The 21,772-nt window shown below is 37.4% G+C and overlaps 1 protein-coding gene across 1 annotated transcript in view; it reads left to right on the top strand.

Annotated features, from left to right (window-relative positions):
* BICD1 (BICD cargo adaptor 1) overlaps positions 1 to 16,606 on the top strand; it is a 332,377-nt gene extending 315,771 nt beyond the window's left edge. Inside the window, exons 10-11 of the mRNA XM_042781286.1 lie at positions 7,611 to 7,686; positions 16,519 to 16,606. Of these exons, the coding sequence (XP_042637220.1) occupies positions 7,611 to 7,686; positions 16,519 to 16,606 (164 nt within the window). The remainder of the gene's footprint in view (positions 1 to 7,610; positions 7,687 to 16,518) is intronic.
* Positions 16,607 to 21,772: the final 5,166 nt, after the last annotated feature.

Raw genomic sequence — 21,772 nt, 5'->3', positions numbered from 1 at the left:
TGCCCTCAGTTCCATGTACAGTAGATAGAAACTTACATTTTTTGTTAATATAATTACTCAAACTTCCCATTCCATCATCAGTTTACTTCTCCAATACTAATGATTTGGCCACTTTCACTTTGCTCTAAAATTACTTTTGCTAAGAAATTCAGGTGCAGCGTTTCTTTCAGAATTTGTGCTTCTGGCCCATTATATATTGTACTCCTTTGAGTTTCTTTGAGGTAAACAGATTTATTTATTTCAAGCCTTGGATCGCTTAGAGTTTAGAAGAAAACGTGAGCTTTTTTTCTGGCACAGGTCCAAAGACTTCATAGGGTACCCGCTGAAAGGACAGTCAGATTGAAGTTCAGCTCTCACCTGCCCCACTTGCCATGGGCCCTAAGCAAATCACTTATCTCCTGAGATCAGTGTACTCATAGGCAAATTGGGGATCATGACAACCAACTTCAGTTGGGTTCCTGTGAGCACTGAAAAGCTTTTTGTTCACTGTAAAAGGTCATAGAAAAAGTGGCCATGCGTGAACTCCTTAACCTCCCTAAGCATCAGTTTCTTATTTCTAAAATCAAAACAAAAGTAAATGCTACCTCATTGATTTTTCAAATAAAGATTGAAGAGCTATTGCATACAAAGTGCTTGTAGTCTATACAAAAATAAATGAATAAATAAAAACCTACTGCCATAAAGTTGATTCCAACTCATAGTGGGCCCCACTGAATTTCAGAGGCAGTAAATTTTTATGGAAGTATATTGTCCAGTCTTCCTTCCACACGATGGCTGGTGGGTTTGAACCACCAGCCTTCTGGTTAGCAGTCAAATGCCTTAGGCACTGTGCCACCAGAGCTTCTATCAAACAAACCAAACAAAACTCACTGCTGTGGAGTCAGATCCAACTCATAGCAACCTCTCCTTGGATTTCTGAGGTGGTATCACTACGGAAGTAGATTGGCCAACCTTCCTTCCAAGGAGTGGCTGGTAGGTTTGAACCATCAGCCTTCTGATTAGCAGTTAAATGCCTTAGGCACTATGCCACCAGAGCTCCCAGAACTCCTATATAATAGTCTATATAAACTCGAAAAACAAACTCACTGCCATCAAGTCAAATACAACTCATAGTGACCCCTCCTTGGGTTTCCAAGGCATATCTCTACGGAAGTAGATTGCCCAATCTTCCTTCCAAGGAGTGGCTGGTGGGTTTGAACCACCAGCCTTCTGGTTAGCAGTCAAGTGCCTTAGGCACTACACCACCAGAGCTCCTTAATAAATGTTACATATCACCATTATTTCTCACGTTTTCCTCTCCCTCCTCCATTCCTTCTGTTTTATCTTCCTCCTTGGTCCATTCCCCCAAATTCCAGTAGTGAATAATTTGGAAGAACAAAGCCAGATCTGTGGAAAGATGAAAGAGGAATATTGTCCCTTCCCTAACTATAGAGTATTAGTTTTAAGACAATCCATAACTGTCTGTCAACTTCTCATCTAATAACTTTCATAATTAAATATTTTTGCTCTTCTATTAATCACTTGTGCTTATTGAAAGGTATTGACTGCTTACTCCAAGGATGTAAGATTTTTTGGTTGAAAATAGTATCTATTTGTGAATAACAGCAGTGTAATATTTTAGGACAGCATTTGTTCCCGAGGGTAGATTTAATTATTTAACCTATCTTTTTTAAAATAGTTCTCTGCATAATACACCCTGTTGATGAAAATAACTAAATGTTTCAGCAAGAGGCATGTTTGCTCTTTGGTCATGAACTTGCATTTCTTCTGCCTATTTTTGAGTGTATAATTATGTAAGTTGACATTTTCAAAAGGAAAGCTCAGTCTCTTTTCAATTTCTTTGTTGAAGGGAAGATACTAAAAAAAAAAAAAAAAAGGTTATAGAAGATTGAAAATAGAGGCGCCCAGGGAAAAGTTAAATATGGAAGTAAGTCCCGTGAACATCTAGGTGTGTTAGAAGACAGGAGATGTGGAATTGAGCTTTTATACAGCATGGGTTCATCAAGAATGACTTATGCTAGACTAACCTTATTCTTGGGAGCTCTTGTTGTATAGTGCCTAAGGCATTTGACTGTAACCAGAAGAGTGGCAGTTCAAATCCACCAGCCACTCCCTGGAAGGAAGGTTTGGCAATCTACTTCCATAGTGATACCACCTCGCCTCAGAAACCTAAGGAGGGGTTGCTATGATCTCTTTCCTGAGATCAGGAAAGATAGTGACAAAACGTATCTGAAGTTTGGCAGCCAACAACCAAGCAGGTATTTTATAATATTTTTGAGACAAATAGGGGAATCAACTCTAGATGAAAATATAATGGTCTAGATTCATAACTGGTTGGATAACATGTTTTGCTTCCTGCAGAACATCTGGTTGTCATGGAAGCCACTCCTGTAGCTCCACCACATCCAGGCTGGGTATGGTCTCCACAGATCAGCTTTCATCCACATGCTGCTTACAACCCCCCACCACGCCATCTGGACAGGTGTGGCAACACATAGTGGTGCTCCCTGCTTCCTCCCACATGAGGCTCTCCCTTCCATCCCAAACAGCTTTCGAGTTTTAGAAAATTTAAAGATAGTAGAAGCTGGATGGAAAACCATGTGACTACACCAATTCTCCCCTGCCAATCAATTTTCTAACATACAGCCATCTTCTTTTAGGGTATTATCCCCATTTCTTTACCCTATGTCTTATGTCATGTTTTCGGGGTAATTGGCCCCTTCATTGGAGAAGCCCTGGTGGTGCAGTGGTTAAGCATTCGGCTGCTAACTGAAAGGTCCTTGGTCCCACCCCACCATCTGCTCTGTGGGAGAAAGATGAGGCAGTCTGCTTCCATAAAGATTATAGTCTTGGAAAACCCTATGGAGCAGTTCTACTCTGTCCTATAGTGTTGCTATGAGTTGGAATCAACTTGGTGGCAATGAGGTTGTTTTGGTTTGGGGGTTCCTTCAAATCAGTATCTCAACTATCTGGTGGGTTCTTACGTTTCTTTGACTTCATGATCCTGATGTTATCTAGGGGCTGATGTCAATTTTCAGGGCAAGCAGAATAGTGGGTAGAAAGTAGGCCTTAGCATCAGAAAAGACTACATGAAAAGCCTTACTCTGCCACTTTCAAGCTGTGTGACCTTGGGCAAGTTAGTACAGTAAAACCTGCAAAAGCCAGAGCCTGTCAGTGAAGGAAAACGCAAATATTTTCCACTAAAATGAGCAACAGAAAAAAGGTAAGACAACTGCACCCTGTCAAACAGATAAAAACTTGCAAGACCTGGAAAAACAAGTTGAATTCCAACCATTTGTCTACACTGCCTCACAGGGTTGCTGGCACTAACAGGAGTTTCATCACTTGATTGTTGAGTACTTCAGATGAATTCCTTCTATGAGTTCCCATAATACCCTGTCACAGGTTTCACTGCGTCTTTGGTGGTCATTGGATGATTTAATCAATGGAAGTTTGTGGCATACCTGATCTAATGCCAACCTCTGTGTTGGGCCCTGGTGGGAAAGGTCATGAAAAATGTTAAAAAGGGGGGTGGGGAACAATCTCATGATATAGGAGATCATAATGTAGTCTCCTATATCAAAAATACTTATTTTCCTCATATATTGAGTGTTGCTAAGACTTAAAAAGTAATGTAAAGTTCCTGGGAGAAATTATTTCTTATTGATTCAGCAAATACTGTCTTTCCTTCTTTATTCTTCTCTTTTCTACCTTCCCGTCTACTTGAGGCCTTTGTCTGTGGAAGACTGTCACACTGCCATATTCTTCATGAACATATCAAGACGGACTTAAAATTTCACTTATTCTTTCCTGCCCTTGAGGCACTAACTATCTCTTGAATATACTATGACATTTCTCAGGCATATGAGCTGAGAATATCTAATTCCATTCAAACATTTCAGTCCAGACATTCAACCACTTTAATTTTGTGATTAAATGTTTTATTAATATTAGGGGAGATCATAAACAGTTTGTAGTTGCTAGGGAGTTTCTTGGCTAACTCCTCATTATTTAGATACCAGCCTAGATGTCACCACTTTCATGCTTCCGCATTCCATGACCACTTAGATTTAATTTTTTCTTCTATGAGTTCCCATAATACCCTGTATTTCCCCTATCCTGGGAGGCACTACTGTCACATGTCTGTAAGGTAAGTTCAGCCTTTGAGTCATACAGTCCTGGGTACAAACCCCACCTTCACCTCTTAATGGACTTTGGCAAGTTATTTAACCTAAGTCCCTTTTCCTCATCTCTAAACTGAGAGGAAATCATGCATATTAGTGCCTACACAGTGCTTGGCACATGGTAAGCAACAAACAAGTGCTAGGTGCTGTCATTGCCACCATCATCGTCATCAACATCACACTTTATTGTAATTGCTTACTGAATGTGCTTGTCTCCCTCACTCCAGTATGAGTTGTATGAGGCAGGAACCTTATCACCTCTATTCACCATTTGTCTACACTGCCTCACAGGGTTGCTGGCACTAACAGGAGTTTCATCACTTGATTGTTGAGTACTTCAGATGAATTCCTATGGCCTGGAAGACAGCAGTGGCTGCTGAGGTTCCACAGTGCCTTCTCAGTGACTCCTTAAGTCACATGATTGTCATGTTTAATACCCTCAAAGGCTAGGCAAGGAAGCCAAGTTCCTAAGAGTGAATTCAGAATGGAGGCTAACCAGAGCAGGTGGGAACGGAGCTCATCTATGAGGTGGAAGGGACTTCCACAGTCACCTGTCACATTCCCTGAATTTTACAAAGTATGTGCTAATGCACATCCTCTGCACAGGGAGGCCAGTCAGGAATAGAATTGGAGAGCTGTAAACCCAGCAGCCACTCCTTGGAAGGAACCTCGAAAGGAAGGCTGGGCAATCTACTTCTGTAGTGATACTGCCTTGGTAAGACAACTTGTTTATCCAGGTCTTGCAAGTTTTTACCTGTTTACCCCTAAGGTAAGGAGGGGTCGCTATGAGTCAGGTCGGACTCAATGGCAGTGAGTTTGGTTTGGTTTTTTTGGTTAGATCCCAAAAGAGGGATTTAGAAGACAAGAGTTGGAGCTATACAGCTATTTTTTTTTTAATTAAAGTTTTTTTTATCTCTCATCATTCTAATATGGAATTTTATTTTTATTTTTTAAGGATAACACTTAACTATAGACTAATAGTAATATTTCAATATTAATAATATAAAAAATAAGAAAACTTTTGTTACTTCTAAAGGAAGAGATGACATTACTACCAATGTACAGGATATCCACCATATAGTAAACAATTTATTAAGAGAGTGCATTGTGGTTCTGCTCATCCACTCTCTAAATTTTTTCACAGTGCGTATTTTGCATGAATAATAATTTGTGAGTGTATTGGCAAAAATTACTTCTAAATAAGTGAGATATGAAAAACTAAGATTTAAACCATTTAATACACTTAATAATTCTAAAAATTACTACTCCAGCCCTGTGCCTTATAAGGGCTTCATTTATGCTTCCTTGACAATGTGAGGTCAGAGTCCACAGTGGTTGGACAAGTGTTCATGTTCATTTGCATCCATTGCATTTACATAAATATGCCACAGGAGGGCAGCACACACCTGGTTAAGTAAAGCCGGGGGGTGGGGGGAACCTGCTTAAGTTGCCACTTGGGAGCTCTGGTAGCATAGTGCCTAAGGCACTTGACTGCTAACCAGGAGGTAGCGGTTCAAATCCACTAGCCACTCCTCGGAAGCACGGTTGGGCAATCTACTTCCGTAGTGATACGGCCTCGGAAACCCAAGGAGGTGTCACTATGAGTCGGGTCCTACTCGACGGCACATAACAACACAAAGTTGCCACTTCGATAGGAAAGCTGTTAAAGGAGCCTAAAGGGATGAGTCCTTTAAGACTGAGTTTCTACAAAAGGGAATCATTCAACTAATCAAACTGCAAAATGGGAAAACAGTTAAAGAAAAAGAATTCCTCAAATCTGTGAAAACAATTACTTGTTACATCTGGAAGAGTTGCTGAGTGCTATGATCTGAACACCAGCTACTCAAAGACAATCAAATCCACAACAAAGAGCACCTTATAAAAGGTACCTTAGAAATCGACCTCAAATTGAACCTGCTTTATCTTGTATCCTACTTTGAATCAAAGAGAGCTTTCATGTATTTCTAATGTCTTATATAAAACAATCAGAAATTTTTAGAAATTTCAGTGTTCTGTAGTTATATAGACATTTTATTATAATAGAATATATATTAGCTTTAGAATATGCGATGCTTGAATACAAACTTTTAAAAGAAAATTTTAATAGACCTTCATTAATTCAAGGCTATAAGTTTGGAATTTGTGAAAATTTGGTGTAAATAAATATTGTCTGCATAACATGTAGAGAAAAGGATTGACCAATTAACAATTAGTCTGGCAGTTAGCAAGAGGAAATGCTTCAGTTATTCAAGAATAACTGCATTTTAAGTCTAACCGTGTTTTTAACTTTTTTTTTGCAAAATCTTTTTGCAGAAATATAAGTGTGTGTATCAAACCAACTTCTTGAGTGGCTCTAGATTTGTCACCTGGGACCAGTAAACTGATTACTCTTGGATTCCTTTAGAGCACTCAGTAACCACCTCTCTTAACATAACTGATAAACACAGACTTTTACCAGCTGGCGCTTGTTAACCTAGATGACTTAAGTGATTTTAAAATACTGCAAACAAAACAACAGTGGTTTCCCATTAATTCAGATTGGCTTTCCCCCTCAGTCCAAGTTACTAACAGTTTACTGACTAATAACCGTTCTAAAATTTCTGCTAACAATTCTTGTTTTTGATAAATAAAATGTATTTGCAGAAAGCTGTAATGATGATTTACCTATGCAATGTTATTCTGTTGATCATGAAAAACATTGCATTACATGTTCTTCCCATTGTATTTATGTGATTTTAATATGCCCATGTGGCCTGACAACAAAGTCAGTTATCTGAATATATCCCATTTTGGAATAGTAGCTGTAAATGCTAAGTAACTGCCATCATGTTCAAGTTCAAAATGTTCATTAGACTGATAGACTATTTTAGATATTTAAAAAAAAAAAAAAAACTCACTGCCGTTTAGATATTTAAAAAAAAAAAAACAACCTCACTGCTGTTGAGTCATTTCTGACTCATAGCAACTCCTCCTTGGGTTTCCAAGGCGGTATCTCTACAGAGGTAGATTGCCCAGTCTTCCTTCCAAGGAGTGGCTGGTGGGTTTGAACTGCCGGCCTTCTGGTTAACAGTCAAATACCTTAGGCACTATGCCACCAGAGCTCCTATTTTAGATAGTTAGGTATATATATATCTAAAATAGTCTATTAGTCTAATGAAAGTATCCAAACATGTATGACCAAACATATCATAATGTAGCATGACTGATTTTCATGTGGCTAATTTTATAATATTATGTTTAATTAAGAATAGAAAGCCCTGTCTTTTCTGTTGATACCAGGGGGAAAAGAAATTAAGATATAAAATGTTTCTGTGTGAATGAACATTCCTCACTAAATCTCAGACAACTGCCTTAGGCTTTATACTGTTACTAACACCTGAGCTGTCATCTCTTTGTATACATGTCTAATTTATCAGTTTCTTGTAGATTGTCAGCAGCCTGCTGCCTCCGTACCGCCACAGTGCTCACAACTAGCCGGGAGGCAAGACTGCCCGACTGTCAGGTAAATTCGTCTGTCCTTTCTTTTCCCACCCAGATGCATGTCAGATCCATAGACTCCAAGCCCCCCATTCTGATGGCGCCATAATTCCTTCTACATCACTGTATTTTGTTGTTGTTGCTGTTATGTGCTGTCGAGTCGGACCCGACTCATAGCGACCTCTCCTTGGGTTTCCAAAGCAGTATCACTACAGAAGTAGATTGTCCCATCTTCCTTCTGAGGATGTCCCATCTTCCTTCCAAGGAGTGGCTGGTAGCTTTGAACCGCCAGCCTTCTGATTAGCAGTCAAGTGCCTTAGGCACTATGCTACTATTTTACTACATTTCATTTTAGTCATGAGCCACATAAATGACTATCCTATAGCCTGAAGTCATGCATGCCTTCAAAAATGCAAGACAGGTGGAGTTCTTTTCGTTAGCCACTAGACTGAAGGCTGCCAGCAATGGTTTTGTGTGAGTAAATAATTGTATTAGTCCATTGTTCAATTACCTCCAAATGTAAAACCTGAACTTGTTTGGATATTTGCCCCATTTTTGTTTTCTTTTGTCCTGAGAGTACATATCTCAGGCACACAAACAGGAAGAATATGAAGCACGGTTATAGTCTGTTCCAGGATGACTTTATGAGAGTGTTTCTGTTCTCTGTCCACTCAGTACTCTCATTAAACTGAATTTTAAAAATGGAGGAAGGCTTGTAATTGACATTAAAAGAGACAACCTTCATACTTTTGTAATGTTTATGTGAGATTAAATGAACAATTCCAAAGTCATTTTCACACAATCCCTGGACACTAAATAAGAGTTTTGCTGACAGTTTCTTACCCAGATGAAAATTATCTTCAATTATACTTACCTAAATGTAATTATGTTTTTCTTGCTTCAGTGGTCATGCATTTTTTCTGTAAGGTTCTAAAATAGATTTATCTCTCACTCTGAGAATACAAGATGACTAAATTGGAGTATTTTTTTCTCAGGCTAATTGTTGGATTTAAACAGGAGATATCTCTCTTTTTTTTTAACTTTTTTTTTTTAAATTGTGATTTGGGTGAAAGCTTACAGAGCAAATTCATTTTCCATATAGCAGCTCACATACACTTTCCCTCATGATATTGACTACAATTTCCCACAATGCAACAGCTCCCCTTCCACTTCCTCCCCATAGTTACCTCTTCCCTGTGCTCTTCCCTCCATGCACTCCTGCCCCCGAGCTATCTCCCTGTGCATAAGCAGCCCTTCTATTCTTTAAACACAAGATATCTTTTAAAGTATAAATATTCCCAATTTGTCTTTCTCATGAGAACCTGTATATTTGATTGTTACCATGAATCTGTGTTTTTATTTATTGCCCGAAATCTATATATTTTTACCTTCTCCCCATTACTGCTATTTCTATTTCGCAACAAAAATTTTGGTTTGCGAGATGAATGGATCTACCCACCTACATATTTGTGAGCTTTCTCCTCAAGTCCTCAGGCAAGAGTCAGACGTCACACTCCCATAAATTGCTTGGAGGTGGTGGGGGCTAGGGAGTGTTCTCTCCAGGAGGGAGTTAATCTGGTTTGGAGTCAGAATGCCTTTATTCAAATTGTATTTAGGCACTTAGCTGTGTAATCTTTGATGCATAGCTTAATCCAAGAACTGTAGTTTCCTTACCAGTAAAATAAATATATTAATAATGCCTACATCATAGTTGTCATTGATTAACTGAGGATGACTGCTAACCAGAAGGCTGGCAGTTCACACACACCAGCCACTCCTCGGAAGGAAGATTGGGCAATCTACTTCTGTAGAGATATCACCTCAGAAACCTGAGGGGTTGATGTAAGTCTAATTGACTTGACGCAGTGAGTTTGGTTTTGATTTAATATAAATGTAGAACCTAAAATATAAGGGCTATTGAAACATAGCAGAGTTGGGATTGTTACCTCCCTTCTGCCAAATTTCTGAAAACGTTAATTGTTACCCATGTCAAAGAGGAAAAGTTTACTTTTTTTCCTTCCTTTTATTTAGGAAGTTAGTTTTCTGTATACTAAGTTACATACTAATTCACTAATAATATTCAATATTAATACCAGTAAATGTATTAATGGTGGAACTAAGATCTAAATTGATTTTAAACTAATTTCTTTTCCAATATTTAATTTAAAATTCTGTATTTCATTTCTTAGCCAAAATAAATTGTACTCTCTAGATTGTCTTGCGTTCTTATACTGCATTATAATTTGGTGCTACAAAGTTGAAAATAGATAACCCAAACTTAAAAACTACAATAATTTTACCAGAGTTTAAATAGAATTTTGTATGGATATTTGAACTTCCCAACCATTTTGGCTTGAATTACATTATACTATTTTATAAACATAAAATATTATAAGTTATAATAGCTATAATTTACTGAACATTAGACATTGTGCTACAGGTTTAATATTATAATATTTATTATGCACACACAAAAGAAACTTATGACGCAAGTATGATTATTCCCTTTTGAAGATACACAGGCTCAAAAAAGTTAACTGCTAGTTCAAGAGCCCAGAGCTAGTGAATAGTAGAGACAGAATCCTGTCCCATTCTAGCCATTGCTCTTAACCACTGAGCCAGCTTTGGTGAGAATAAGGACAATCCCTTTCTATTCTCCCATGGTTGATCTCCCCAGAAGTGTAACTACCTAATGTAAGCATTCAGCTCACATGCCTGTCTTTTGCTTGGCTGGAAGCCACGGGAGTGGGTTCAGTTCCAGACCTGAAGGGCAGCTAGGGGCCATAGTCTCAAGAGTTGGTTTTTTTTTTTTTTTTTTTTAAAAAAAAAAAAAACATTAAAGCTCAAGTATTGGGGAAATCATTATACAATCAGAGATCCTCAACCCTGGCTCTATATAGAATTTTCCTGAAAGTTTTAAGGATACTTAGTTCTCCCTTAGGGCATTCTCTGAATATATTATATGAAATACCCTAATGCAAATATCAAAATAAACCAGATATGAAGATTTCAATGGAGGTGTTACAAGACCTCTTCTTTCTCTTCTGATTGAGCCGGAAGAGGTAGCCATGTAACACACATAAACTATGGAAAGCTTTCCAAATCATCGTCAGTTTACTTCCATCCCAGGAGAACTTCCACATGGTATCAAACACCCTGTCAGCACCTCATCATCTTCATGTAATACTTCATCTCCAGTTACTTGACCTCCATGGAAGCTAGGTTTTTATAGTCTGGTTGTGGTTTTTATAAAGATCCCTGGGTGGCATGAATGGTTTATGTTTGACTACTAACTAAAAGGTTGGTGGTTCAAAGCCACCCAGTGCTGCTGCAGAAGAGTGACCTGATGGTCTGCTTCCATAAAAGATTACAGCCAAGAAAACCCTATGGAACATTTCTACTCTCTAACATAGGGAGTTGCCATGAGTCAGAATCACCTCTACAGCAACAGGTGTGGTTTTTACAGTCTGCTCACTTATCTGTCCTTATTTTAATGTATCTGTTACTCTTCTACCAGGGAAAGGCTGCTTTTGAGTAGCTGTGGGCCCAGATACTTCCATGCATGTCTGAGGAGTGGATGTCAGTAGCTGGCTCTATGTGGCTGTGGATTAGAGCCAGGGAAGCTGGAGAGAGACAAGTGCAGAAACCCAACTACAACCAAAGCCTAAGGTTGACTTGGTCTTGGAGGCCGTTACATAGTCAACTGTGTAACTGGGACACCAGTTAGCAGAAAAAAGGGATATGATAAAATAGGCTCCAAGCCAGTGTCTTCTGTTTGATATTAACAATCTGCTCTTTTGACCACTTCCTGTAACAGAATTTTAACTTCAGGAAGGTAATTTGCTAACACACTTATGCCATTTTATAATAGCCCTTTGTGGAGTAATTTAATTACGTAAGTAATTGATTAAATCTATAAATGTTGAAACCCCTCTCAGTAGGATTCTAGTGTAGTGATTAAAAACATGGGCTCTTTCATTATTATTTTTATTTTTATTGTGATTTGGGTGAAAATTCATAGAGCAAATTCATTTTCCGTACAGTGGTTCACATACACTTTGTCTCATGACATTAAATGCAATATCCCACAATGGAACAGCTCTCTTCCCACTTTCTCCCCATAGTTACATAGTGTCCTTCCCTTCCATGCACTCCTGCCCCCCGAGCTGTCTCCCTGTGCATACACAGCCTTTCTATTCTCCCATGGTTGATCTCTCCCAGAAGTGTATCCACCTAACGTAAGCATTCAGCTCACTTGCCTGTCTTTTATTTGGCTGGTAGCCACAGGTGTGGGTTCAATTCCAGACCTGAAGGGCAGCTAGGGGCCATAGTCTCAAGGGTTCAAGCCTCTCTCAGACCAGCAAACCTGGTCTTTTTTTTTTTTTTTTAATGATTTTGAGTTTTGTTCCACATAAGAACATGGGTTCTTGACCTATAGTCCATTCTTCACAAAGGACCCCTACCCTCACCCAAGGCACATGACAACTAGGTACACGACTGTTGTTGCTGTTCGTTACCATCAAGTCGATTCCAACTCATGGCAAGACAATGTGTGCAGAGTAGAACTGTGCTCCAAAGAGTTTTCAAGGCTGTAACCTTTTGGAAGCAGATTGCCAGGTCTGTCTTCCAAGCCATCTCTGAGTGAGTTTGAACCACCAACCTTTCAGCATTTAACTGTATGCGCCACCAAGGGACTCCTAGGTGCATGTTGTTGTTGTTATGTGCCGTCGAGTCAAACCTGACTCACAGCGACCCCTCCTTGGGTTTCCCAGGTGGTATCTCTACGGAAGTAGATTGCCCAGCCTTCCTTCTGAGGAGTAGCTGGAGGGTTTGAACCATCAGCCTCTGGTTAGCAGTCAAGTGTCTTAGGCACTATGCTACCAGAGCTCCTTCGTAGGCACATGGCAGGTGCTTAATAAGTACAGGTTCCACGAACAGTGAATGAGCTCTGGAGTCAGATTGCTTGGGTTTGAATCCCACCTCTGACAACCACTAGTTGTATAATCTTAGGAAGTTGCCCTTGCTATCTAAATGCCATTTCTTCACCTGTACAGTGGGAATGAGAGTAGTGGGGAATTAAATGAGCCACAGGTCCGGGCCATTGCTTTTTTTTTTCACTAGTTGCCATTGAGTTGATTCCAACTCATGGTGTCAATATTTGTGTCAGACCAGAACTATGCTCCATAAGAATTTCACTATCTGATATTTTGAAAGTAGATAGCCAGGCAAATGAAAGTAGATTCCAAGACACCTCTGGGTAGACTTAAGCCTCCCCCCCTTTTGGTTAGCAGCTGAGTGTGTTCCCGTTTGCACCACCCAGGGACTCCCAGTATCTGTTAGCTGCTCTTACTACCTAAGTACCCCTCCAGACAAAGGTCTGCAGTCTTGTCCATAACTTCTGTAACTTGCTTGGGCAAAGAGTGGAAAAGCCTACTATTTTAAGTGTATCAATTTGATATAAAATGGGACGGCTGTGAGGGAAATTTTTAAAGCTTAATATTATTTCACCTTACTTTTTTTTTTTTTTTCCACAACCAGTTTGATTCAGTGGGTACATGCATCAGTTCCATCTTATCTGCAATTATAGAATTTAGGTTGCTTGCTACCTCCATAGAGATGATTTACTTTTAAAAAATAATTCAGTGATTTACAAATGTTTCTAGTTTCCACCCATTTAATACTGCATGGTCCAGAGACGCGTCCCCTGTTACTCGATTTGGTCCACAGAAAGAAATGATAAGATATATATATGTCTGAAAATACTCCTTTTCCAAGTCACTGGGATTATGACTTGCTTCCTTCCCACCCATGCCTACCCCCAAATGGATCATTTTAATGCTCTTTCTGGCAGAAAAGTTAACATGTAGCTGACATTAGAATTCTATAATGTACCAGACAAGCGTTAAGTCCTTTATTACCCTTGTTAATCATTATAATCTGTTCAGTATGGTAAACACTATTTTTATACCCATTTTAAAGGAAGGCACTAAAGTTTAGGGAGGTCAAATAATTGTACAGGGTCACACATCTAGAAAGCAGTGAAGCCAATGACTCCACCACCCTTTCTTCTAACCACCACCATATATACCACTTTACTACCGAGAAATTGTTTTCCCCAATTTGACATGTGTTGTGAGGAGCAAAGTAACAGAGGAACTAAATCCCCACACTGACACTTTATCCCCAGATTGAGAAGGACCATTATGTTAAACATAAGAGAAAACTTGCTAAGAATGTTGAGTAATTTCAGATCCAGTGGACTTTATCTCTGATTTTCTTATTTTAAAAATTGTTTGCACCCTTGTTTTAACTTCCATCATTTTCTACATATGTTCAAATAACTTTTTAGATGTACCACCATTTTTTAATAAAACATTAGAGTGCATATTTTAAAATGTAGCATTTTTCTGTTAATGTTATTTGTAGATGATAGATAACATAAGATGAAAGAAAAGCCCAAAGTATTGGAGCCTTCTCTTGTTCTATCAAGTAGATATTTACTTAAAAAAAATTAAAAATTGCTGAAGTTATATCTATTTTTATGACTTAAAATAGTCCGACTTGATGGCACATAATAACAACAACAACAATAGTTTCTTAGGCACACTGTTTACCACAGATTGACTACCACATGATCTACCTACGAAAAGTAAACCCTTGAATGGTAAGAGATGAATAACAAGCGGGCAATCAGAATTGAAACTGAATTTATCCTATTCCTTAAAGGATAAAACTTAACAGGTATTTGCATTCAAGAAATAATTTCCTAGCCTGTGAGCCAATACATTTGCCACATATATAATCACAATATATACAATGGGATTGCATTTTATGCAAACGTACGATAATGAAAATGATTTAATCATCAAGAATGGCATAATGTCAAGGTGTTAAGTCAAATGAGTTTTAGCTGCATTGAAGCTGTTGCTATACCCTTTAACTGGTCAAGCAAAAATACTTGGCTTCCTTATCAAGAAGAATCTTGAATTACACAAGGGTTTCAAAAGTTACCCCTCTTAGATAATGTGACCACCCACTACTTGTCATACTTATATTGAATAATGGATTTAATCCTCTAAAAGGAACTAGTTCTAATCATGTAGATTTCCAGAAAATAATAATAATAAAACTTGGTTGGATCTGTGGGAAAAGCACGCTTCATGAAGTTGTAGCCTGTTTTGTTCCTCAGACTGTATGATTCTATCTGGAGGACCAAGAATATATCTTGGCATGCATTGTCATCCTGGTCTTTATGCTGGAGCTCCAGTTCTCCCATGTTCACCTGCCATGTTTCAAAAATAGCTAGGGAAAAAACCATTTCTATCACTGGCTATCCTAACTAATACAGAACAGCAAAGTTCCCCTTGAATTAAAGCTCTGGTAGCATAGTGGCTAAGACACTTGCCTGCTAACCAGACAGCTGGCAGTTCAAACCCACCAGCCACTCCTCGGAAGGAAGGTTGGGCAATCCTACTTCTGTAGTGATACTGCCTCGGAAACCCAAGGAGGGGTCGCTATGAGTCGGGTTTGACTCGACGGCACATAACAACAACAACAACAACCATTCAAGCAAAGAGTTTGGGAAGTAAAGTACTCACACTGAGCAGATATTTTACATAATTATGATTTTATATTACAAGTCAAGAGCTCTATATAAAGGATAATTCAGTACCAAAGATAAAAATTGTTTAATACTAATTTTAATATGAATGCAATGATTATTAATAATATTAATATTAGCTAAGGAAACTGCTTAATTAATTATTGATAATAATAATAAACTTGGAAGAGTTTTATCACCTCTAGCGGAAATGAGTTACATGGTACTGAATTTCATAATGTAGGTGGAAAAAGCAGAGTTTTAGAAAAATACTGATTATTTTTCCAATAAAAATAATGCCCATTGAGTGATTTCCCCACTGTTAGTCACATTTTAAAAGATTCTGTCATTTTACCTTAGGAAACCCAATGCTTTTGCTTCCTTATTCTTCAAGATTAGAAATGGATACACTGATGAGCCTGGGCACTTCTGTATTCATTTAAGCCAGTGACTCTTAGAAGCGGTTGTTTGAAAGACAGGAAATGTAATAAAATTCTTCATTCATATTTATACCACTAAATTAAACTAGCTACAGAAAATCCTTGGAACAAATTAGGCTTCCACAGCAAACTGATTATCCTGTTGAATCTGAATCCACTATTGAACTGTGAAAAACAAAACAAAACAAATGTTACCATTGTGTTGATTCCAATTTATAGTAACCCTATAGGCCACAGTAGAACTGTCTCATAGAGTTTCCATGGCTGTAAGCTGCCACATCTTTCACTCCTTCAAACCTGCCACTCTTTGATTAGCAGCCAAGCGCTTAACCATTGCACCACCAGCGCTCCTGAAGCAAACTGTAGAATCCCCTAAAGCCTTTGGGCATGGGCCAGTAGCACCGCATCATCCAGGAGCTTTTTAGAAATGCAGACTCTCAGGCTCCACCCCACCACTACTCAATCAGAATCGGCATTTTACCCAGATCCCCAGGTGATTTGTTACACACAATAAGTTAGAAAAGAATTGACCTAAAAAAATCTTGCAGCTGACTCATAGATTTAAAGGAGTGAGACTGTGCAAAAATTGAAAAGTGGGACTGCAGGGGAACAGTTCCTATATCATTTCCTTAATGCATTTAATTTTGCTTTTTTGCAGTTGTTTTGAAAAGCCCAAGTTATCTTGGCATGCTTTAGATTTAAACTATTTTCTATGCAAAATTCTGTGGGTTTTTGTTTGTATGAGAAAGTACTTTGTCTAATCCTCACAACTGTGCCTGGCCCTTCTCCTGCTGACTTGCTTGTTTCTCGTTCGCAGTCCTGACATAGCTCTTCCTGACGAGCAACCACATTCCAGCTCCCAGTGTGCACCTCTCCACTGTCTCTCCAAGCCTCCCTATCCCTAGTCTTCATCTCCCGTGGACGAACATCTGGGGTGAAAGTTGTGTAACCACACACAGGATACTGCCCAAGATCCAGCGGGTGTTTTCTTCTTGGTTGTTGTTACATGTACAGTTGGATGAATGTCCATCATTGTGGAAGATGAGAGAAAGTTGAGAAGAATAACACAAAGCACAGATCCCAGTGTGATAAAACATTTTTTGGTTTCTCTAAATCATAGATAAACTGCAATCAAATGGCTATGGTTCATTTAAATAAAAACACACAAGTAAACAAGAAACACATATCTCAGATGGCTGGCATTACCTCGATAGCGTAAGAGAGACCTAAGACAGTGTAAGACATATATTGTAAAACCATCTTTGCTCATACTCCAAGTTCAGCTATAGAAGTTGATTCCAATATTTTTTTTGTCATTGATATTTATTTTGTACTTTGCTACATGATTTGTGTCTATAAAAATCTCTTCTATGAGAGGTGAATTCAATTCATTTATTTTTCAAGCATAATTTGCTCAAGTAAGTATGAGTTTTAATTTAGTTTAAAATCTGGAATTGGCCAAACTCTGGTCACTTTTCTTGCACAAAGTGATAAACGAGGTGCATTGGAATGCTAACAAGAACTGTATTTTGCTGCTACACTGATATTGTTTATGCACTTATTTTCTAACCAATAGCTTATTAACTACTGGATTATTATTATTTTTTAAAACTAGATCTCTTCACTGGACATTATTAAGTAAATCTAAGAAAGAGAATAAGTTATTCATTGACTTACTCAATTTTTGACTGCATTTTTAATTTTTTTTTTTTTTTTTTTAATTGCAGACAAGTAGATGCACTGGTGCTGCTCCTTTGTGTGTGTGTATGTGTGTGTGTGAGTGTAAAAAGGCTAAATAATTAGAAGAGGAAAAATGGTGTGTTTATTTAGTGACCAGAATTTTTTTTACTTGTCCCAAATTCAGGGTCCTACTATGAGTCTTTCCTGCTAAAAGAAGTCAAGTACAAATGGGAAAATATATACATATGTACATGTAAGGTAGCCTTTAGTTAACTGATTTACCCAGAAGGTGTTCAAAGTTTGATTAAAAATGTATGTTTTTTTGTTGTCAGGTTTCTTTTTCATAATGAATCTTCCTTGCCAAAAACAATAGGTAATAAACGTTAGCTCATTGTCTACTTTTGACAAACACTCAGGTGCCTATAATCATTATAATATATTGAGATAATACATGTTCCTAGTTCATTTATAGATTCTGCTGGGTAACTTTTATGACTTGATTTAAGGCAGTGGATTTTCATAGCAAAATTTATTTTGCACATAATCTGACAAACAAGGAAAACAGCTAATTGAGCTGAAAGGTCTAACACTCTTGGGCTCCTTAACTCTCAAGTGCTGCCCACACAATTGCTCCTAGCCCTGATTCCTTGTCTTAGTCAGGTAGCCTTAACTTATGTAAAACCAGAAGGATTTGACTTTTTCATGTACCGGTATCTGTAATTTCTTTCAAAATAAAAATAATCCTTCCTGTTAACACAAAGATTGTTAGCAGTGTAGGACACTGATGATAGAGATCTAGTAGGCGCCACTTAGCTTATTGAGTGGAAGTGGGTGGCACATGAACGGAAATGGTCCATCAAAGATGTCGGCTAGCCGGTAAGTTATAAAGCACATTGTGGGAGCTTTCATCAGTCTTCAGCCTATTAAGTAGTGGTCACTACTACCAAAGCAACCAAGGGGTTTTGAGTTCCTTTATGCGAGTGCTATTTTTAGCAGTGTCACTTTTTATGCAACTTGGAGTAAACAGTTGAAAATCTCCACCAAAATAGGGATTCAGGTTAAAGTATAGAAAAAGAAACAAATCTTCATAGTGTCCTCATCGTAGCAACCTAACCTTCTGCGCTTTCCTATCTGCATTGCCTTGCTGTTCCTAAACATTTCTTTTTTTTTCGTTTTTTTGGTGTTGAATCTGCCTCGTACCAGCATTAGTGAGACACTGGATTTTTCCAGAGTTCAATGAGAGCAAACTCCCTCTCCCCTTTTTCCCTTTTTCTCTTTTTTAGCATCATATATTTGAACTGAGAACTGGCGTAGCTGTTAGGTTGACTTTTAATAAAAAGTGTTGTGCCTGAGGGAAAACATGCTTTTTTTTTTTTTTTTTAGTACCTCAGAACATCATCCTGTATTGCCTCATCAATTCCCTCGGTGGAACTGGGAATCCTGCAGAAAATATTGTCTGCGTGGAATTATAGGGCAGTACTTCCAATTGACAATGCTGTATTGTCTTATTCACTTACTAGTATGATCCGGTGAAAAACTGGCTCATAAACACAACAGCTATTTCTTCCAGTCCATACAAAATGTATGATCCAATCATTTATTTCAGTTCTTTATCTTAGAGAATGGGAAATGCTTGTTTTGAAATAGTAATTCTATAAAAATACAAATTTCAGCGAAACTTTCCCAAGAAGATACAAAGACTTAGGGAAAATAATTTTAATTTTCAGCACAAAATTAGGTGATAATCCCTAAGCAGTAAAAGAGAGTACCACATATTTAAACTGTGGCATCCTTTAATGTGGTTTAAACTGAGCCATATCTATCTATATTTAAAGGCATTTAATGAATAAATATGTGTAGGGTTGATACTTACCTACACTTATAAAGATAACACCAGGATTCAAAGGAAATTAAAAAGTAGAAAAAGTGGTAAAAATGAAAAAGAATAGACTTTGGTAACACAAATTGAAGCCAGACTTGGGGAAGAAAAATAAACTACAGAAATCTAATAAAAATGCTGTCTAATTGCAAGCACACTGGGCAAAGATGAAAGGTAATTGGCAAGAATGGTTAGCAATGTAATCAGGTCATTTTCATAAGTAAGCACAGTTAGAGTATTGAAAAGAATAGTCAATATGCAGAAATACTTTGCAACTGAGGATTTTTTTTAATTAAAAAAAATCTTAAAAAGCAATAAATTGCCTTTAGCCTAAATACATAAAGGCATACAGGACCCTCGGATTAAAATCAACTCATGGTTTAGCAGATCTCTTTCATGTATCCAATTCTGCTTCAAAGAAGAGAAGTTCAGAGAACTTTGAGAAAACAAAGTTAACAAATAATTTTTAAAAGACCCATTTGGAAAGATTATACTTTATTTAGCTTACGAAAGAAGGGGTACAATAGTGGTCTTCAAGAAAAGAAAATTTAACAAACAGTAGTTACCAGCTATAGATAGCATTACTAAGACTAGAATAAGAAAAAGTTATCAGTGTGAGGGATTTATACTAACACTAAGAAATTTATAATACAATTTAATCGTAGAAATTGATAGTAATAAGATTTGTTAAAAATAGTATTGGTGGTCTAGTGAGGATTAAGTGACAAGATATTATATGGTAATGTATTATAATTCTGGGACTCCATAATCCTAAGATTATTTTATTTAAAAGTTTAAAATAAAATGTCATAAAATATTTTACTCCTTGAAAATAAGAAAGCAATCAGTTTTTCCAAGATACTCAGCTAAGAAAACGAAACAGGATTATCATTACTGCTTTTCCTTCCAGATATATTTCATAACATCTTTAAAGTTGTTCAGAATGTAGTAATTTTTATGTAAAAAGCCTCATCATTGTCATAATCTAAACAAACATCCTCAGGAATACTTTAGAAAAGGAAGGTACACAATCCTTTAGAGGAGTAAATGCCTCTCAAATTTTATCTTTTCTTGAAAGGAGCTTCAATCTACAATGTTTGCTTTTCCTATGCTTTGGAAAATATTCTTGTACAGATAAATCCTTCTGTTTCAAAACATGAATCGACAGTCAAATAAACACCACTATGAATGTGGACATTTCCTGATACACTATATTAAATGAAGTCCTCTATACTCTCCAGTGGAAATTACAAAATATGAAAAGGAAGAAATGCAATATATTTTCTACTGGGATAAGAATGTCAGATTTAATTTGTAATGATCATAATCAGCCAAAAGCAAGTCTGTTTCTCAGAAAGACACAGTAGGGGAAACTGATGGGTTTCTGGCAAGTGGAACTGTGCTGGCTCAAGCTGGGTAGGCCACAAATGTCCACTCACATTTGTATTGATACTGTAGATATAAAGTAGAACTAGAAAGAAACTCTAAGGATGAAATTCATTATTTTAAGACAAAGTTTGCCTTCCAGGTTTCTTGTTTGCTTACAGATATAAGATAATCCATGTATTTAAGATTAGAAAGCATTGACGGTATAAAGGGAAGGTAATTCTTCAAAGAAAACTTTGAACTGAAGTTATAATAGTATCAGTCAGTGCTGATACTGACAAGCACGTTTTTACTTTAAAATCTATTCCTACAGACATACAAGAAATACTTAACTCCCAGGTGACCTTTTTCACTCTATAATAATTTCCCCTTGATAAATCGTGTCTGTAATTAATTTTTTGTTGTTGTTATTAATGCCATGTGAACTGCCATAGTCCCTGATGTATTGCATTTGTAGCCTGATCCTGTTACCTGAAAGATTTCATTGCGGCATCTTTTTTGTTCTTACTACATAAAGCATAACTAAAAGATATATTTAAATTTAAGAAATGTTCCCAAATGAAGATTTTCCAGAAATAATACTCTTAAGAAGACAAGCAGAGCAATTAACTGCCTTTATTGCAAGGGCGTGAGTGCATAGAAGTATGCAGTGTAAAATGTTTGCATGAGATAATTTCACTTCATGTAAGCTTTTCCATACTTATAATATGAACACTATAGAAGTCTTATTTCTCTTTTGATCTTCTCTCCATTAAGAATATAAGGAGATTGTTACCTATATCTGGTCTCCTTTCCATACTGAAATGCATGGCTCTAATCCTCAGTGTATTTTTATCTCTTTCCTCTGGAGTTGTTTAAAATTTGCCCTATTTCAACTGAAGCCTGGATGAACTGCTGAGCCAGGTTGTATCTGTAATTAGAGTTGAATTGCTGTTGAACACTGGTTGAGAACACCTTTTCATTTGAAGTTTTTTTTTCCCCCCTCAGAATTATTCTCTGATCATTATGGTTCTGTAATGAAAACACTGAGAAGTAAATCTGATGCTTTTTAGTGTGAATGTGTGAGATTTTCTTTTAAAAATATTTTTAGACAAATATCAGAGATCAAGTAAAGGATGATGTCATA

Source organism: Orycteropus afer, unplaced genomic scaffold (assembly GCF_000298275.1).
Source record: "Orycteropus afer afer isolate SDZICR_OR568_19922 unplaced genomic scaffold, OryAfe1.0 scaffold00100, whole genome shotgun sequence".
NCBI classification, from domain to species: domain Eukaryota; kingdom Metazoa; phylum Chordata; class Mammalia; order Tubulidentata; family Orycteropodidae; genus Orycteropus; species Orycteropus afer.
The sequence above is the reverse complement of the archived record's forward strand: the minus strand, read 5'-3'. Positions and strand labels throughout refer to the sequence as shown.